At 39.3% G+C, this 21340-nt stretch overlaps 1 protein-coding gene across 4 annotated transcripts in view; it reads left to right on the plus strand.

Moving 5' to 3' along the window:
- Positions 1-21340, plus strand: part of DEPDC1B (DEP domain containing 1B) — a 172306-nt gene that overhangs the window by 105407 nt on the left and 45559 nt on the right. For 3 of the 4 annotated variants that reach the window (XM_072605570.1, XM_072605572.1, XM_072605571.1), the window contains exons 8-11: positions 624-790; positions 4654-4830; positions 13171-13356; positions 17236-18261. In XM_072605570.1, coding sequence (XP_072461671.1) covers positions 624-790; positions 4654-4830; positions 13171-13356; positions 17236-17397 — 692 coding nt within the window. In that variant the 3' untranslated portion in view covers positions 17398-18261. Of the gene's footprint in view, positions 1-623; positions 791-4653; positions 4831-13170; positions 13357-17235; positions 18262-21340 lie in introns of those variants that run through there. The other variant, XM_072605574.1, reaches the window with a different exon arrangement.

The raw sequence follows: 21340 nt of genomic DNA on the forward strand, positions 1-21340 counted from the left end.
ACAAGAAGCCTTTTCCAGGTTTCCCCTAATGCTAATGGCCTCTTTGGCATTGTTGATCATATCCAATTTATTTTGTATTTTATCGTTTGTATGTATTTTCATATTGTCTCCCACATTACACTGTGAGCTGCTTGAGAGGAGGGACTGTCTTCTGCTTTTCTTTGTGTTCTTAGCACTTAGTAGTGCTTGGCACATAGTAGGTGGTCAATAAATGTTTATTGACTGACGGTCTGTATACCACCACGCGACTCTGGAAGACCACATGTTACCAAAGAGTTGCCCATTCACTTTAGTGGAAGAGGTTTCCCTATAGGTAATTCCCTACATAAATAAACTCATGGATTTCAGTCCAGAAAGAGGTGTTCTTGGATGCAGAATGTAAAAGGTGAGGATATGTCAAGTGTTACTACTGATACTCTGGGTATGGGAGTAGATCAGGTGGCAGGATGTGTGCCATGTTGAGCTTCAGATGACATTAGAAATCCAGCTAAATAACAGCGCATGAAGGTTGAAGAAAATAAGTTTGTGTCATTTTAAACAATATACTGTATCTCATACACTTGTAAAAGTAGCAGAGCCAAGTGGATCTTAGGTGTTTAAGAATTATTATTTTTTAAAACCAGGTTTGTTACAGGAAGAAAAAATTGCTATTGAAGCATTTCAGATTTGCTGTCTCCTCCTGCCTCCTGAAAATCGGAGAAAGTTACAACTGTTGATTAGGATGATGGTGAAGATCTGCTTAAACAAGGAGATGCCACCGCTCAGTGATGGCCTTGGCACCCGCACTCTGGTATGTTGGTCTCTCAGGCCTAACAATTTGGATTTTTAATTATGTGCAAGTGACTTAAACAAGGAAATGAAGCTACATAGACAAAACTGGCTCATTTAGAGCATCTCCCTTTCCTCCTCCTACATATATTCCACTGTTATGCAGAAGGGAATCAGGTTATTGCTGTTTTCCATTTGCAAGGGACTTAATTAAGAGGTGGGGGAGTCTAGAAGTAGATTTAGCATATCAGTGTTAGTAGCTGCTTCATACTTAGCAGAACCACTTCTTACTTTGTACATAAAGACCCTGAAGGGCTTTTATGGAAAGGGTAGATGAGGTTATGTATGAAAAATTCTCTCCCTTCCCTAGATCAATGGAAAGGGGTTGCATGGGGAGATAGTGCCCTATTTCTTACCAGGTATAATGGATTTGAGAGATGTGGCATAGAGGCTGGATTGAAGGGAAAAGATAGAGAATACAGGATTGGATTGGCCTACCAGACACAGTATCACTCCCCACTCCCACAAAAAAAGGCATTTTATCACTTTTAATTTTCCTTTACCTACATCAAGGAGACAGAAGCAGACCCAGCTATCTCTCCCTGTTGTCTTTCTCCTACACACAAACATCTCTTAAGATAAGACATGATTTGCAATGTGTCAGATAGGAAGTTGTATCATACGGAGTTATGGCTTCACACTAGACAACTTTATGTCTGTCACAGGCATACAAATGAGATTTTTAAAGACATTCAATTCCCCTGCAAATATATTGACTTGTCCTCCTTCTCCTTCAGAAATAATTGTCTTCTTTCAGCAACCTGAGAAGCACAAAAACCCTAATAGTATTGAACAAAGGGTTGTAGAAACAGGATAGAAAACCACTTTTCCTATTTTTGCTAAGAGGATGCTTGGACACCACCTGTTAAATCAGATCTTGGCTACTGCATGTAAACTTTCCTTTCCTTTTTCTATTCTGGGGCAAATTATGAAGATGGTAGTCTAAGTCATTTTAGATTTTAGAGATCGTTGAATCTAATTCTTTCATTTTATTACTTTTATTTGTTCATCCATTTCATAATTGATACAGTCCCCTCCTTTTACATTTTATAGCTAGGTGATGAAGTGGATAGAGTGTCAGGCCTGGAGTCAGGAAGATTCAGCTTCCTGATTTTAAATCTAGCTTCCTGAGTTTAAATCTGGCCTCAGACATTTACCAGCTATGTGACCTTGGGCAAGTCATTTAACAGTGTTTGCCTCAGTTTTCTCATCTGAGCTGGAGAAGGAAATGGCAAACCACTCCAGTATATTTGCCAAGAAAACCCCAAATGGGATCATGAAGAGATAGACATGACTGAAATTACTGAATTACAAAAAGACCTTATTTTATAGAAGTAGATACTTAGGCCCAGTGATGTGTACCTTAAGTGATGTGCCCAGGGTCACACAAGTATGTGAAAGAGCTGATTCAAACCCAGCTCCTCTGATTTCATATCGAGTGTTCTTCTCACCAGTTCCCATGACAGTATTCCTCCTGGTCCCCTCCATGACAGATCTCTTCCCTTCTTCTCTCTCATCTCCCTTGTGAAAAACCGTTGGGCTTGTGCCCTTAGGCAGCATCTGGGAACCTCTTCTCACTTGTTTTTCCGCCCATCTGCATGACTGGCTACGGAGGTTTTCTCCCTATCCCCTCCTACCCACTTCAACTTCATTACCTTTTCTATTCTTCTTAACTCTCCTGAGAGCTGGAGGAAAGAGATGAGGTCCACATCATTCTGAGAGTGACTTACTTGTCTTTCTCTTCCTACATTTCCCTTCACTGTTTGGAGTCATGGTTTTTTCCATTCTGGTCCCTCACTCCTCCTTAGCTCAAGTAGTCTGTCTAGGAGAATGATGCATTGGACATAGCTCCAAGTCACAGATCAGGCTGCCTTGGACAAGTGCATTGTCTCTGTACTCTTTGTTCATTTGGAAAAGCCTTTTGTTTCTCCTCCCTCCCTCCCTCCTTCCCTCCCTCCTTCCCTCCCTCCCTCCCTTCTTCCTTCCCTCCCTCCCTCCCTCCCTTCCTTCCTTCCTTCCTTCCTTCCTTCCTTCCTTCCTTCCTTCCTTCCTTCCTTCCTCCCTCCCTTCCTTCCTTCCTTCCTTCCTTCCTTCCTTCCTTCCTTCCTTCCTTCCTTCCTTCCTTCCTTCCTCCCTTCCTTCCTTCCTTCCTTCCCCCTCCCTCCCTTCCTCCCATCCTCCCTCCCTCCCTTCCTCCCTCCCTCCCTCCCTCCCTTCCTTCCTTCCTTCCTTCCTTCCTTCCTTCCTTCCTTCCTTCCTTCCTTCCTTCCTTCCTTCCTTCCTTCCTTCCTTCCTTCCTTCCTTCCCCCTCAGCACAGAGAATAATTGAATTAGAGATACAAGGGAACTCAGAGACCATCTAATTCAACCCCTTCATTTTACCAATATGGAAACTAAGGCAAACAGGGTGAAGTGACTTGCTCTGGGTCATGACCAGATTTGAACTCAGGGAGATGAGTCTTCCTGCCTCCAGGCCCAGCTCTCCATCCGTTGCACCACCTAGGTGCTTCTTGGAGGGTGAAATATAGGGCACTGCAGGTAGTATGGAGAGACCTTGAGTACTGCTGTTATTTCTCATGGGCATCCGAGGACATCCCAGGAGTCCCATAGGATGGTATGGAGAGTTGTGGTGCTTTTATGTAGAACTTCAAAAGAATCATCCCCATATGGGATAATGAACCAAATGATCCACAAACATTTATGCACCTGTTGTGTGTTGGGCACTGTGTTAGGCAGTGCTAAGCTTCCTTTTCCTAACTTCTTTCTTGCACCCACACCCACATGCACACACACACGTATGCACACACATGCACACACAGACAGACACCCACACACAGGCACATACATCCACGCACACACCCGCACATGTACACTCATGCACGCACACACACACACATACACACACATATACACATAGAACTTTAACCAACCATCTGTACCTTCCTAAGGGATCTAGTAGAGACAAAAGTATCTTAGGAAAAGAGCAACTCAGGAAGAGTAGATTTTTCTGCAAGAACCGTCGCACAGGTTGGTACTCAGTATTATAGTAATTTTATCTCCTGGCCCTGCTGGAAGAGAGCATTTCATCATCCAATGTGCTTTTAGTAAGCTGCCCTCAGTTACATTAAGCAGGAGTTTGCCAAGTGAGAGTCCAGGATATATTGCAATGCTCTTATTGAAAATAAAAGGAGTGCCCAGAAATGCGACTACTGGGGCACTCAGGCCGGGCTAAGCAGTTCTCTCCTAATGTCATAAGGGCACTTTGTCATTTTGCTAATGTCTCTAAAGCAGCTTGAACTACTCAAGGAAAACCGCTTCATAAATGCATGATGATAGCTGTGATTTCTCAGATTTGTTAACAGGCAGCGTGAAACAGTTTACGAGAGGGGGCTTTTAAGAACTGCCTTTTATAGGCTCTGTCTTTTATGAACTGTGTTTTTTTCCTTCTTGAGACAAATGAAATGCTCATCTCAGGCAAGCTGGAACACGAGGAGCATCCCCTATGGATTCGAATATATCTGGCCAGAAGTGTATAGTGTTCAGGGATATGCCTTTTTGTTCATATTTTTACAGTTTTCATTTTAATCATGAACATGGCAATCATCAACAGAAATGAAAACATTTCAAAGGATAAGAATAAAAAAAAAGCACTGGATATGAAGTCAACAACTTCTGGTAGAACGTATATTGTGAGTTATTGTGAATTTGGTAAGGTAGACATAAAACCTCTGGATTGTTTCATCTGCCTTAGGAGCCAGTGATTCAGCCTTAAAGTGATACTTTCTGATTTTTCTCCTTTACAACCTTTTTTTCTTTTCCTTCCAGATGGTTCAGACATTTTCACGTTGCATCCTATGCTCCAGGGATGAAGTCGACTTGGATGAGCTGTTAGCTGCCAGGCTAGTGACGTTTCTGATGGACAATTACCAGGAGATTTTGCAAGCTCCCTCTTCCTTGCAGAATGCAATAGAGGAGCGAGTAGCCCACCTGCGAAGGGTCCAGGTAAAACTAATGAATAACGATAACATCTAGCATGGATGTAGCACTTTAGGGTTTATCAAGTTATTTGTTTGACCCTCAGAATGGCCCTTTGGGATAGGTGCCATTATTCTGTTCATTTTACGGATGAGGAAACTGAGGCTGAAAAATTAAGTCACTGGCCAAAGGTCTCATAGTTCGTAAGCATGTAAGAAAGGATTTGAACAGGTCTTACTGACTCCAATTTCAGCTGTCTAATAATGATAGCTAGCCTTTTTATATAGCACCTGCTATGTGCCAAACACTGTGCTAAATGCTTTACAGATATTAGCTTACTGATCTTCACAACAGCCCTACGAAATAGGTGCTGTTATTACTGCCATTTTGCCGCTGAGGAAATTGAAGCAGAGGTAAAGTGACTTGCTCAAGATGATGCAGTATCTAAGCATCTGAGTTCAAATTCAAACTCAGGGCTTTCTGACTTCAGGCCTAATACTCTAGCCATGGCACTCCTTTACTGCTGCTATATATGTCCATTATAATATAGATTTGGGAGTTATCCTTATAAAGTAAGATTTCAGCTAACGGGACCTGATGAAATCACTAAGAAAGAATATAGAGCTATTTGAAGAGGGCCAAAGTCCTGAAGAACACTTACCATAAGAGGGCATGAGAGGATAATTATCTAGCAAAGGGGACTGAGAAAGCAGTTAACCAATAAGTACTTAATCTGCACCTAGTATGTGCCAGGTGCTAAGAATGAACACTAAAAGTCTAGTGAAGTCCAGTCCTTTTGAAGAATCTTTTATTATCTTGTGGGAAAGAGGGTAGCATCTGAAAGTTTGAAAGGTGGGTTTGTTTTAGGATAAGGAAAATGTCAGACTGATAAAAAGACAACTAGGAGGGAGAAATGTCACAGAAGCCAAGGTACTGGAGATGTCTAGGAGGAGACAGCAGTATCAAACTACGAAGTGCTCAGGAAGGATGAGAACTGAGAAAAGGCCATTGCACGTAACAAGTCAGGAATTATTGGTAACTCTGGAAGAGCAGCTTGAGTAGAGTGATGGGCCTGGGACCCAGATTACAAGAAGTAAGTAGGGGGTAGGGAAATGCAGACAAGAGTGTGAATGACTCTTTTGATGAGTTTGGCTGTGAAAATTAGGAATGGGAAATAGGATGGTAGCTTAATGGAATAGCAACATCCAAAGGTTTTTAAAAGATGGGGCAGGTCTGACCTTTTTTTGTAGTAATCAGGGAAAGGTCCATTACATAAGGGAGTTTGAAGATGATTGATGACACGGTCCTGGAGAAGACAGGAAAGGAATGAAACTGAAGACAATGGTATAAGAGTTGGTTTTAGAAAGGAGAAGGACCAGCTATTACTCAGATACTGTAATAAAGGAATTGAGGATGGGAAGAGATGGTAGTAGGTTTTTGAGGAGAAGGATCTCATAACTGATGATCCTCTGTTTTCTTAATAAAGTAGGAGGCGAGGATATCTACTGAAAGGATAGGAAACGCTTTGGGAGTTTGAAAAGAAAGGATTTGGTTGCTGGTAAAGGTAATCAAAGAATAGAAGTTATGCTTTGCAGCAGGGAGCATCCAGTAGAGATTAGATAATGTATATTTGTAGTGGATCTGAGCATGGTCCTTCAGTGGCTGTTGAGCAGCTCAGGGGTAGGAGCAGAGAAGGGCCATGTTTAGGATGATCCAAGGTTGAAGGGTAGCAGGGCATAAAGAGCAGTAACTCAGTGAGGCCCATGAGTCAAGGGTAGAAGGCAGTGTATAGTTAAGCTGACCAACCATAGGATCCAGGTGGCAAAGAGAAGATGTGAGGCCAAAGCAGTAGTGATGGAAGGGGAGACGAATGGACATTTAATTATTAAAAGAACAAGCAGGGATAGATGGGTGAGAGACTGTGATAAAGACGAACATTTAGGAGGAGTGAGGACAGTGGGGCATAATCATTAATGTGGATTTTGTTGAAGAGGATTCATAGAGTTTTAGGAGGGCTATGAATGGAAATCCAAAATCAAGCAATGCGTAATGTAGAAGTGTTAATGCATCTCATGCACCATCCTTGTAGCTCTCTAGGTAACTAGCATGATGCATTGACTGAGATAGATCCTTTATCAGTGTTTGATGCATGCATGAGTGAATGAATGGATGGATCAATGAATGAATGATTGAATGATGAAATGAGGATAGGCGTACCTTGCAGATGTAGTGAGTTTGATTCTAGACCACTGCAGTAAAGGGAGTCACACAATTTTTTTGGTTTCCCTGTGAATATAAAAGGTATACTTATATTATACTGTAGTTATTAAGTATATTAAGTGCAATAGAATTATGTCTAAAATACAATATACATGTCTTAATTAAAAAGTACTTTATTGCTAAAAAGTGTTAGCCATCATCTGGGACTTCAGTGAGTTGTGATGGACAATCATGCCTTGATGTTGATGGGCTTGCTGACTGACCTAGCTGTCAGCCTATCTCTGCTTTTGACATTCCTTCCTCATTAAGCTTAATCATTTCTAGCTTTTTATTTGAAGTGAGGGATGTGGGATTCATCCTTTCGCTTGAACACTTAGAGGCCATTGTAGGGTTATTAAATGACCAAATTTCAATATTGTTGCTTCTCCAGGAGGAGAGAGATGGGGGAATGACTCGTTGGTGGAATAGTCAGAACACACACGATATTGATCAGTTAAGTCTGCCGTCTTGTATGGGCATGGAAACAATGAAAAAAGTAACATCAAAGGGCTCTGATCATAGATCACTGTAATGGATATAATAATAATGAAAAAGTTTGAAATATTCTGAGAATTACCAAAATGTACATAGAGATACGATCTGAGCACATGCTGTTGGGAAAATGGCACCAATAGACTTGCTCAATATAGTTGCCACAAACCTCCAATTTTTTAAAAATGCAATAAAGCAAAGTACAATAAAACCTGTCTACGGAAGCAGGGGGAACAGTGAGGAAGAGAAAAATCTCATTTTCTTCCACTTAGGTAAGAGATGGCAGGAACTGATTATGTTCAAGTGATGAATAAAGAGCTAGGCTTCTTCCTCTGCTAACTAATCAGTCTGGGTGGCAGCACAAAGTTTCCACAATACAGTAGTGCCTTTTTCCTATTTGAAGTTCCTTGACTGTGTACCACTGGTAGCTGGGATCTTCATGTTTAAGTACAACTCCAAAAGGTGTTAGTCTATTTTTTTTATACTGATGGAATTTTTTACTTAAAACTAAACTTTGACACAACCCTTGCAGCAGCTAAAGAACAAAAGGCAAATTTAAAAACAAAAACAACTTCACTGATAAATTTTATTCCAGCCATATTATACAAATAACTTCCTCGGTGAGAAGGATATGATTGCTCTCAATAAGTGTTTTATAATAGGCCTCAATATTGGATGAGTTAGCTCATCTTAGGAGATGCTTCCCAGCAATTTTCATTTTCAGTGTTACTGAAATAAGCCAGCATTTTGGGGGCTTGTTTCAGTTAATCACCTTAATGCTTTAAAAAAAAAAATTTAAGAGCTTTGTTTTGTTTTTGAATTCCCTGAGCTTTGTTTATAAATGCTTTTGTAATTTTGCTAGAATTACAGAAGAACTTGAAGAAGTTTTGATAACATAATCTGTACTCTATCATTGGAAATGAGGGCGAATTAAAGATGGCTGTCTTCCTCCTTGCCTTTTTCCCTGTATTTCAGTTTGGTACTTTGGCTTTCTTGTCACTACAGTCTTGTGAGTTTTACCAAATTGTCCGTTACTGGTTTTGGTGCCCAAAACAAAATATATGTGTGTAAATGATATATATATATATATATGTATATATATACGTATACATATATATAATATATACATACATATGTACAATATACGTGTATATGTGCGTAAATGAACACTTGATTATTTTATTTGCTTTCTATTCACTAACACAATTCACGTATATCATTAGATATGTTCAATGATTGATTCTAGACCAATAAAAAGCCCTTTTTCATTTGACTCTAGATTTTGACTAGTTTCCCATGGTCCTCAGTTACTGCCCGGCACACGCAACGAAGTGGGCAGATAGAGTTATCTGTGCGTATTTCTCTCTGCCATGAAAACTTCCTTTCTTCACAGCACCACAGGGTTCTGTAAAAACAGTTTCACCACCCCACCCCACCTCCATTTTACAAATGAGGAAACTGAAACTCAGGGAGATGAAGTAATTGGTAAAGTGTCACACTGCTCCCCAGCATGGTTCTAGCCTCCTGACTCACTAGTTTCCTGTTCTTTTCAATAGATCTCACTAGTCCTTTTGCATAGTGAATTCTATACTGGATTTATGTATAACTTTCAAGTATTTCCTCCAATAAGTTGATACTACTTAAAGAATTAGTGTTTAACTAACGCATTCCATGATGCTGTTAAACAGTCTCCCTTATAACCAAGTTCGGGACTCACCATTCCCAAACTGACAAAAAATATTACAGCAGTTCACCCTCTGCGTGTACAAATAATTCAAATAGCAATCTGAGGACTTGCCATATTCTAGGTCCCAGGCTAGGTGTCACAGGTAGAAAACAAGATGAAAACCATTTCCTACCATCCAGGAGCTTATATTACACTATTGGGGGAAACCAGTGCATATATACACATGCACATACACACACACACATATATAAGATATATAGAGTAAATATAAATCAGCAGGAGAAGGAGAGAGTAGATAATATTAATGCCTGGGAAGATCAGAAAAGGCTTCTCGTGTGGTTGTTTTTGTAGTTTATGGAATAAAACAAGCATTTCTGTAACAGTATCATAAAAAAAAGATGATTGCACATGAAAGTCTTATCATAACTACTTGCTATGCTTTTAAATATATAATAAAGTTAGCATGTAAATTTCTTTTTTTCCTCTTTTTTCTGCCCTCCTCATCCTAGAGATGGCTATCAGATAAACATTTACGTATATCACATGCACACACACGCACACTATTTATCAGTTCTTTCTCTGGATGTGGACAGCATCTTCCTTTACATGTCTTTTGCAGTCCATTTGGATATTTATAATAGACAGAATTACTTTTTTGCGCATAGTCATTCTTTTTTTAAAACTTTATTTATTTATTTTTGGGTTGCAATATTTATTTCCACAAAATTTTGAGTTCCAATTTTCCCTCCCCCCACCCCATAACACCTTGCATTCTGATTACCCCTCCCCTCATTGTGCCCTCCCTTCTATCACACTCCACCCTCCCCTTATCCCCATCTTCTCTCTTTTCTTGTAGGGCAAGACAGATTTCTTTCAATATTTGTTTTGCCCTCTGGTTCTAGAATATCAAGGCAGTTTTTCTTGATAATTTCATGAAAAATAATGTCCAGGCTCTTTTTTTGATCATGGCTTTCAGGTAGCCCCATAATTTTTAAATTGTCTCTCTTGGAACTATTTTCCAGGTCAGTTTTTTTTCCAATGAGATATTTCACATTATCTTCTATTTTTTCATTCTTTTGGTTTTGTTTTATAATTTCTTTGTTTTTCATGTAGTCATTAGCTTCCCTCAGTTCCACTCTCATTTTTAAAGAACTATTTTCTTCAGTGAGCTTTTGAATTTCCTTTCCATTTGGCTGATTCTACTTTTTAAAACCTTCTTCTCCTCATTGGCTTTTTGGACCTCTTCTTCCAATTAAGTTAACCTATTTTTAAAGGTATTATTTTCTTCAGCATTTTTTTGGGTCTCTTTTAGCAAGCTGTTGACTCGCTTCTCAAACTCTTACATGGTCTGAACCCATTTCATATTCATTTTGGAGGTACTGGATGCAGAAGGCTTGACTTCCTCTGACAGTATGCATTGTTCTTCCTCATCTGAAAGGATGGAAGGAAATACCTATTCACCAAGAAAGTAACGTTCTATGGTCTTATTTTTTTCCCTTTTTTGGGAATTTTCCCAGTCAGTTTCTTGACTTCTGAATCCTTTGTCAAGAGGAGGGTCCTAGTGCTCCTCCTCCCCCCAGGACCATGCTCAGGGCTGAGATTCAGATCAACTGCTCAGTTCCCCCAGGAGCTTTAAGCTGAACTGCTCCCATGATGGAAGCTGCTGCCTGACTTGGCCACTGCCACGCAGTGCTGCCACCCCACTGCTGCTGCTGCCACTGCTGCCTGGGGCCCATGCTAGAGGGGACCTTGCTCCCCTCTTGCCCAGCTGGGAAAGCCCTCTCACTGACCTTTGAAGCTTTCTTTGGTGCTTGTGGATTGAGGGATCTGAGACCCTCCCTGCTGGGGATTCTGCCCTGGAGGCCTGTTTCAGTCCTGTTCTTCCCACGCAGCCAGGGCTGGACTCCACTCCACTCAACGTCCCATGGGATAGACCTTTCCTGTTGGCCTTCCAGGTTACCTTTGGCTGGAAATCTCTTTCACTCTGTTGTTCTGTGGCTTCTGCTGCTCTAGAATTTGTTGAGAGTCATTTTTTACAGGTATTCTATGGGCTGTGGGGAAAGAGCTATAGTATGTGTGTCTTTAAAACAATATTGCTGTTGGTACCTCAGCTGTGCTTTTAAGGAAGTTAGTGATTCTGAGATTTGTAGGTGAGAAGGTAAAGTCCAGGCATAGAGCACTGAACCACCTGTGCAAAAGTGGGCATTGGAATATTGTGTACAGGGAAAAGCAAGTAGATGGATTTGGTTGGAATATAGGGTGCTTGGAAGGGAATAATGTGAGACTTTTAAATGATATTTATACTATTTTACTCTAGTAACTCAGCCCCATGGTTGTATTAGTTAGTAAGCTGGAGATCAGAAAGTTGTCCCTATTGATTAATTTAGCTGCAGACAACTTTCTTCTTGTGAATATTTTGCTGCAGTGTGCACTGAATAAAATCAGAAAGTACTGAATTTTTTAAATACATTTTCTCATTTTCTGTAATACAGTGATGTTATCATTTAGTGAAGAGAAAACATAGCTTAAGTAATTTTTCAAGACTGCATGCCTAAATAATGGCAGAGCAAGGTCTAGAGCTCTATGTCCAATCTGTTAGGCCACCAAGGCTTGCTCCCTGGGCATTTAGGACCAGCTGTATTAAAACAAACAAATACAATAAAACACCCACAAGGTCCCCTTCTTTATTCTGGGAAAGGATCCTGGTAAATTATCCAAGGAGTTTCTTCCGGTAAGGCTTATATTGGCTTGAGAAATTCTGTCCAGAGTCTACTGTTGCAGATGCCCATCTAGGGAGGACTCATTACTCTTCATCATTAATATATCTTCCTTCCCTGACCCCCAAGTTAAAATTGAGCTAGCTTTTGGGCCCCATTGTCTAGAGGCCCAACTTCCTAATAGATTTCAGCTAAAACATCTAATAAACTAGTCTTTCCTTGTGTGTTTGTAGGTTTTTACAGTATGCCCTTTGTGGGCCATCGTATTTTTATTTTTAATAGAGGCATTTTGAAGACAATTCCTTTAATGAGCTGGCAAAGGCAATGAGTAAGGAGGCAGCATCATGTAGTGAAATAAATGCTGATTGGGGTCAGAAGATCTGGGTTCAGATCACAACTTTTCTAGGCCTCAGCTCGTCTTCTATAAAATGAGGGAGCTGGAACCTGGAAAGACTTAAGTTTTATCAGTGTAATGAAAAGTCAGATTTCAGACTGGTGATGGACTCAAGATGCAGACTGAGACATTCATTTTTGGGCACAGCCAGTACAGGAAATTGTATTGCTTGATCATGCATATTTATTATGCAGGTTTTATTTTTCTTCTTTTTGTTTTCCCCATTGGGGAGTCAGGTGGAAGAGAGAGAATTAGAAATGCTTGCAAAATAAATAAGATACAAAATTCATTTTGACTGTAGCGGGAAGTGACCATTTGCTGAAACTGAACATTGTTTCTTAGAATTTAAGCAAGAACTACGTGAAACAAACTGAGATAAGTTCTTCTGAATCAAACTCTAGTTTGAAGCATTATATCCTAAAGATAGATTATTTTGAAATGATAGAAATACTTATTTTATCCCCTGGGATTTCAGGAGGGCAGCTAGGTGGCACAGGGGAACCTGAGGTCAAATCCAGCCTCAGACACTTACTTGCTATGTGATCCTGAGCAAGTCAGTTGGCAACTAGGACAACCCTGTTTACCTCTGTTTTCTTATTTTAAAATGAACTGGAGATGGAAATGGCAAACCACTCCAGTATCTTTGCTAAGAAAACCTCATATGGAGTCAAAAAGAGTCAGACGCAATGAATCGACAGAACAAGCACAGAGGATTTCAGGAGTGATACCTGGTATGCTAATTTTGAGATATGCAGAACAAATTTTTCCAGGTTTTGTGAAGGAGTAATTTTTCCTATAACTTTGCTTTCTCCCTTTAGATAAAATATCCAGGAGCAGATACTGATGCAACTCTGTCTGCTCCACCATTTTGCCGTCAGATTAGTCCAGAAGAATTTGAATACCAAAGAGTGTGTGGCTCCCAAGAACCCCTGGCAACATTGTTGGAAGAAATAATCATGGACACCAAACTGTCGGTCAAAGATAAGAAGAAAAAACTGAAACAGGTAAAGAAAAAAGGGGGAATGATTGTAGAAAACTGAAAACAAATAAATCAATAATTTTTTTTAAAAAAAGTAAAGAAAGAAAAGGGGGAACAATGGACATTTCTAACCGTTCTTTTAAAAACTGATTTTCTTTGTTTTCTTTTCATGATTTTACTTTATACTCCATCTCCTATGAATTTGACATTCTGGGTTATACTGGTTTTGTTAGATGTATTTATTCAGCCCGCATACCTTAGCAATCATGTTGGTTTGCATAGTTGGGATCAGTTTCCAGGAATTCCTCTGTCTAATGTGGATTTATTTTCTAATACACTCTTCATTCATAGCTTTATTTTTCTAAGGTTGTGCACTTTGTTCAGGTAGGTGATAAGAGATGGGAGAGAAGAGCATGTTCTCAGAATTCTAAAGGAAGCATCAAATGGAAACAGATGAATCATTTTTTCCCTTCCCCAAATAACAAAATATTTAAGAAAGGGCAAAGTGAAAAAGCAAGAAAAACAAACAAAAAAACCATGCAGTAGGATAGTTCCTCACTTTATACCATGTGTGCACAATCCCTTAAGGAAGGAAACAGATCTCCAAAAAAACTAAAGCACTTAGGTGTGTTCAGAGTAGCAGGTATGCTGGTATACCCTGGGGCATGCACCCTTCCCTTTAGCAGGGATTCTTAACCTGGGGTCTGTGAACTTGTTTCTTCATTTTAAGGTATTTTTATTTATTTGGTAAATATTTAACATAATATATATAAATAAAAATGGAAAATGTTTTAACATTCATTTTTTAAAATTCTGAGTTCCAAATTCATTCCTTCCCACCTACACTTTCTCCCCACTTGAAAAGGCAAGCAATATATCAGTGAAACATGCGAAGTCATGTAAAACATATTTCCATATTAACCATGTTGCAAAAGAAAAAACACAAAAAACAAGAAAAAGAAAATACAAAAAAAAGTGTAGTTCAATCAGCACTCAGAGTTCATCAGTTGTTTCTCTCTGTAGGTGGATAGCATTTCCCATCATGGGTTCTTTGGAATTATCTTGGTCAGAATAGCTAAATCTTTTACAATTGGTCATTGTTACAGTGTTGGTGTTACTGTGTACAGTGTTCTTGCGGTTCTGCTCACCTGACTCTACATCTGTTCATATGAGTCTAACCAGGATTTTCTGGAACCATTCTGCTCGTTATTTGTTATAGCATAATAGTATTCCATAACAATCCCATGCAGCAACTTGTTCAGTGATTCCTCAGTTGATGAACATCCCCTTAATTTATAATTTTTTGCCAATTTGTTTTTTAAAAAATATTTTAATAACTATTTCAATAATTGCTTTACTTTGCAATCCTATGTATTTTGTGTTATGTATCTATAAATATTATCCTGAGAAAGGAGCTCTCGGTTTCAGTAGACTAAAAATTGGGTCAATGACACAAAAACCCATCTCTCTCTGGGAAAGGACAAATGACACCCCAGAATGTGCTGGCCTATGGGGTTCATACTTTGTGAACACTTGTGATCATTCTCCATGGACAAGAAAGCTAATGCATCAGCTGCCTTTGGAAACTTCTCTTCTGAGTTCTCATGTGCCCATGTATGCCTCCCTAATGCCTACAGCTCCCCCTCACATAGCTCCTTGGTGACACCTTAGATGTTCCTTGCCACAGCTTGTCCTCCTTCTGCAGCTTGTCATCCGCTGAGGTTCTGCCCTCTTCCCTGGTCCTCTGCCTCCCAAACGTCTTCTCACTTCTTCTCTACCATACCGCTGCTGTTATATATTGAAGCTCCACTTGGGTCCTGTCATTGTCACTGGCACTGCCATCTGCCCCTGACCCTGCCATTGCTGTGGCTGATGTTGCTGCTGAGAAGAGTCATCATTCATTGGAATGAAGAGGACATTGATGTACCTTGAGGCCAATCAACATATAAATGAATCCTTTCAAAAATTTTTAAATGAATCATCTCAAATTCAATCTTTGTTGAGATTCAGAAGTCATCTTGTGTTGTTCAGGGGGAAAAAGCCAATTTCCCATTCTGCCACACCTCATGTCATCTCTGATACTCTTAATAGAGTCATACAATGTTAAAAAGACCTTGGAGAGATCAACCACTCTGAGCCCTTCTTTTATGTAGAATGAAACGGAGGTCTAGAGAAAAAAGTCATTTACTGGAGACCACACAGCTAGTTAGTGGCAGATCTTTAATTGCTTTTCTGTTAAATATACTCGAGACAGTTGGGTGAAGTAGACTGGGCTCTGGTGGTGGAGGTAGAAGAAAATAGTTTGAATCCTGGCTCTGATGGCTACTGTTCCTCTGGTAGGGGCAACTAGGTGACTCAATGGATAGCGCACCAAGCTATCAATTCATCTTCCTAAATACAAATCTGGCCTCAGACACTTACTATCTGTGTGACCCTGGGCAAATCACCTAACCCTGTTTGCCTCAGTTTCCTCGTCTGTAAAATGAGCTGGAGAAGGAAACGGCAAATCACTCCGGTATCCTTGTCAAGAAAGCCCCATGTAGAGTCACAGACATGACTGAAAAGACTCAACAACAGTCCGGTACCTTCTGGCAAGTCACTTGTTCTCTGTGCCTAAACATCTGCATCTGCAACTGAAGATTATCATCCTTTTACCATTTAGCTCAGGGAATTGTGGCAGAGAAACTGCTTTGTAAACAAGCACTATAACCATGTGAAATGGATTACTGTAATGGCAATAGAGCTTTTCAACTTAGAACAAGCTTATTTTGAACAATTTCCTTGCGCTGGCTCAGACTGTTGTTTAAGGGTTGAGTGGGTGTTTTTAAGTTTTATGCCTGGTTTTGTTTTTAAGAAAGCATAACCAAACTTAAAATAGTGATTGGAGAAATTAAGAAGTTCTGAAAAACACACAGTTTTTTGGAGGGGGAAGGCAAAGTAATTGGGGTTAAGTGACTTGCCCAAGGTCACATAACTAGTAAGTGTCAAGTGTCTGAGGTTGGATTTGAACTCAGGTCCTTGTGACTCCAGGGCTGGTGTTGTATTCAATCTGCCACCTACCTGGCCCAAAATGCATAGACCTCAGCAGTAGTATTCAGTTCTTTGAGCTTTATTTTACCAGATGGCTCTGGAGGAGAAGTGAGGCTGGTGACCTTGCACAGCACAGCCTCCCTCACTCAAAACAAAGTCAAGTGCAAGTCATGTCATCATTTCTCTGATGACATGGTCTTCCTTGGCAAGAAGGATGAACACAACAAAAACAACATAGTGTGAAGGATCAAGGAGAAAAAAAATATTGAAAAGGTTTAGGCATTTCTTAAGAACTGTGTAGCAGAGTGAACTTCTGTTCTGGGCTCAGGTTGGTGTGTTTGAGAGCTGCTGGAAAGGAGCTTTGGAACAGGGAAGTATAGGAATTCTAATTTGGGACCACTTATTTTCAGCACTAGATAACCTCATAGCAGTTAAATAAGTCATCTCCAAACCAAATAGTCTGGCTTAGAAATTCAAGTGTAGTAAAATGTCTTTGAGGATTGGAAAACCAAAGGAGGAAATTTTTCTGATGCTTGGGTCTATTTTTTGGAAACTCCAGCAGCTCCAGAGTTAGGAAAATGAATAAAAATGGAATTTTATTTTAAAAATACACCTGGACAGAATTAAAATTGAATATATGCCTGTGGAAGGGGAATCCAAAAGATGTTTAAAAAATAGATTTATGACAGAAATGGGATTGGGTGTGAGCTGTTTTCAGTCTTTTCCATATTCCTATCCTGTTCTTTTGACAAAGCAATAAATCACTTTTTAAAATAGTACTTGGAAAGTATAGATGACAATAGTGAAGCACTCAATGCAAATTCTACTGACCTAATTTTCTTTGGATCTTACTATCCAATTTTTTTTTTTTAAGTTTCAGAAATCCTATCCTGAAGTGTACCAGGAACGATTTCCCACACCAGAGAGTGAAGCAGTAGTGTTTCCAGAAAAATCAAAACCGAAACCACAGCTGCTGATGTGGGCACTGAAAAAGCCTTTTCAGCCTTTTCAAAGAACTAGAAGTTTTCGGATGTAACTCATTCTGTAATCATTAGCGATCTCTTTTTTGAGCGCATGGATTTCGAAGACAGGAAAGCACACACATTTTTGACTACTGAAATGTATAAAAAAGGTTATCTGATTTAAAAAATAACTTTGAGCCATTATCAGTATTTTTATAAGCCTTGATTTCTATTTTTTTATGTACAGTTGGATTCACAATTATAGGCTAAGCGTTGTACGGCAGGATGAAATTAGAAATTTTAAGAATGAGGTGTTTTAGTCACTTCTTTTAAATGTTATTTTCTTCAGTGAATTGTGTATAAGTGTGAGTGTGTATGTGTGTGTGAGTGTGTTTTGTATGTGGATGTGTACAAGTTATTAACTCTTGAGATACTTGTAAACAAACTTGATAAAATTATTGTGTGTACTTGAATGAGAACAAAACACCAGGTACTGTTGCTATGCTGTTACTGCCTCTACAATGAGGTATAATTTCTATGACTTTTCTTAACTGTACAAAGGTTCTTCAGGCTTTGTGCTGGCCCTTAGTTCCTCTATTCTTGATGCATTGGGCATCAGATGGATTTCTATAAACTAGCTCCCCACCATGACATATCATTCAGTATTTGTAAGTCTGCCTGGAATGGCCGAATTTGGGATCTGGCCAAAGATGGAAGGCTGGACAAGATAAACTGTGCCAGGTGTTCTCAGCCCTGTAATTCCTCATCAAAATCTTTACTGTTTTTCTGTGAAAAACACAAATGGGAAAAGGGCAGTGAGACTGAGTTCTTTCACAAATGCATTTTTTCCAAGTCAACACAAATCTTTTTGGAAGTTGGCAGGGTGTGGATGTATATAATGTCTAAGCGAGTAAGTAAATAAAGTCCATTTTTTCCTGTGGAGTTGTTATGCCATCTTTTATATATGCACATGTGCTTCTGTTAGAGCTTATTGCTAGAGGTGTCATTGCCCAAGGTACTAATCACCCTTGTCTATGTCACTTCATTTACTTGTTCTTTTATGTAATAAAGAAGTAGGAGTTGGATACCGAAACAATAACTAATATTTACATATGAGAAGTGCTTTACAAACATAACAACCCTGGGAATTAGGTGCTGTTATTATCCTCATGTTGCAGATGAGGATTACCAGGAAAATAGGGTTAAGTGATTTTCCCAGGACCACACTCCCCTTTTAGGAGAACCCCTATTTCAGGAGAACCGTCTGTTCCCTTTTCCTGTGGAGTAGCCCTAGCGTTAGAATTGGAATAACCTTTGCTGTTGAAACAGTTTTATTTCTCTCTTTGCACCTCTTTTACTGCTACTTCCAATAATTCTCATTGGTCTTTGATGTGAATTCCCAAATTTAACTGTATGAGTCACCACTTCTGAAAGTGACCAAACAATCGTTACTTGAAAAGAAAAGGTAAATTAGTACCATTCATTTCTTTTAACTTGTAGAGCAGGATTAAAGTAACTTTCCCCCGCACAGTTCAAAACCCACTATTTCCCTAAACTAATGAAATTCTAATGGAGTATATGGCCTGCTTCAAGATTTCAGGAGATATGATGCATGTTTTCAGCCATATTAACATAGTCTTAAAAATAAGTCTTCCTTTATTTTACTTTGCTACTTCTTAGTGACAAATTTTTGGAACCTGAAATGGCCTCATGAAAAGTTTTATAAGTGTCTATAAAATGCTCTAAATTGTAGGTTTTAATACTATTTGTGAGATTCCAGACATATCCTACTGTTTCATTGTGACACAAGAAAACAGCTCTGCCATCTTGCCTAATGCATCGTAGAAATAAATGTGTTGCCAGATCCCCTCAGTGGTCATGAGTTCTCTCTGGAAACAGAGCAAAAGATCTTTTTATTCTCATGTTATTCTTGCCAACACAGAAGAAAGATGCTTGAATTGTCTAAGCCTCAACTAAATGTTTGCTCATTTCTCATGAAAATGAAATAACCTTTAGCTTTTGCTTTTTCAAAACAAAGTTTTATTTGTTCAAGGAAACACACAGAGCTGTCTTTTGTTCTCTCCTGGTGAAGGCTTCTTATCACTGTCAGTAGAGAGGGCTGCCAGCCCTGGCTTTGCTTAAATTTTGGTGCCTGAGATCTTCTCCAGTCTTTTCTTTATTCTCCCAAGGAAGCCCTGGATTTACAAGCTTTCTCAGTTTGTGACAAGAATTCCCCTGAAGACAAGCATGGAGAAAGAGGTAGACTTGGCCAAGTCCATAAATTATCCTTATTTTGAAATGGGCACAGCTGGTGACATTTCAAAGAGAGATCCTAATTGATTCTCAAGATCCTTTACTGAAATAAACAGTTCTCTAAGTCATGCTTCAAGGCCTGGTCTGAGAGAGCTTTTTAATCTCCATCTTTAGCTGAATTTAGCATTAAGTGAATCTGTGAAACACTCTATTCTACAGTATAATTCCATTCATCCACAAAAAGCATTATTTTCCTTTGACTAGAGCATTATGGTTCAATTAAAGATCTTGATTGTATCATGATGGAAAATGATTTTTACATTCAAGAAAGAGCTTGAGCTTAATACTCAATTAGAAAGTGAAATTTCAGAAGATTCCATAGCTATGCATAGAGCATATAGATCAGTTCTACTTTCTTGCATTTTCAAGTAAGTGAATAATTTCACCTTTCTTCAAACCTCAAATAATTTAAGCAATATTTCCAAATTTGGGTGAATGAACAAATATCTAAAAATCTTAATCTCTTCACTCCTGATTCATTTATACATATATATAGCCCAAGACTCATTATGAAATGCCAGTCACCAATTACTTGTAAGCTCTGATGCTTTGTAACTGGGGACTCTGTTCTAAATGTTGCAACTAGAAATGGGCACTTGGCTAATGTAAAATGCTAAGTTGTGACCCATTGGTGTGTTGTATTTGAACCGCATTTATTCAAACTTGAGATATGCCTTCTGCAAAGACAGATATACAAGCCCTTGCAAATGTGTGAAAACTCAAAATATGAATCCCACCACCTTGCTCACACGTTGAGATCTGCCAGGACTCCTCTTGTGGCTGCATGTTTCCTCGATGCAATAGGTGATGGCTTGAGATAAGGTGTCACCTTCTCTGTGAAACAAAGCACTATTTTTTATGCCTGGGGCTATTCAACTTGGCGAACCCTGGATGATAGCAAGCATTATGTGAACTGATATCTTTGCCAGAGATGCTGGCAAACACACGTTGGGAACATTTGGTTGTAGGGATTTGCTAGAATATTTCCTCAGTTAATATTCTCCATATAGAATGTTTTCTGAATTTCTGGTCTGAATCCCACATCGCAGTGTTCTATCCCCATGGCAACATCTCTAGCTTATCAGGCTTTTAAAAACAAGGCCCCTGGGGAAGAGGAGGGATATGGAGGTGAAATGGAAAGCACCAAAAAGGCACATGTCTATGTGCCCGACCCTTGAAGAAATGGAATATATGGTACTTCTTGTGTTTAGGTCCTTTGTATCTGAACTTCACTGGGGGTGGGGGGAAGTTGTGTTTGTGAAAGAATTTGGATTGCGGGATCTGGAGCAGAGTCTCTTAGGGACCAATGAAGCAAAGTGGGAAATTTAGAAGAGGAAGGGATTGAAAATGATAAATGCAGGTTGAGTGAGTTGAAATTTTGCAGGCCAAATTGGGGAACTTAATGGTTACTGAAAACTCTGCTAGGCTCACAAAAAAAGATACAGGGTTAAAAATAAATAACTAGACAGCATGATGGAATGGAGAGTGCAGGATTCAAAATCCTGACTCTGATGACAACTCTAGTCTGTGTGATCTTGGGTAAGGCACTTCTCTGTTCATCAGTTTTTTAATCAAGAGAAAGAGGGGAAAAGAGAAAGAAGTGAACTCCCTTCAAGCTCTAGAACTATGATTCTATAAAACTGTTCCAGGCCAGTTAGATATTAATTCACCTAACCTCCCTCCAAGATACATACAAAAATAAAA

This window comes from Notamacropus eugenii, chromosome 4, assembly GCF_028372415.1.
Source record: "Notamacropus eugenii isolate mMacEug1 chromosome 4, mMacEug1.pri_v2, whole genome shotgun sequence".
Lineage (NCBI taxonomy): Eukaryota > Metazoa > Chordata > Mammalia > Diprotodontia > Macropodidae > Notamacropus > Notamacropus eugenii.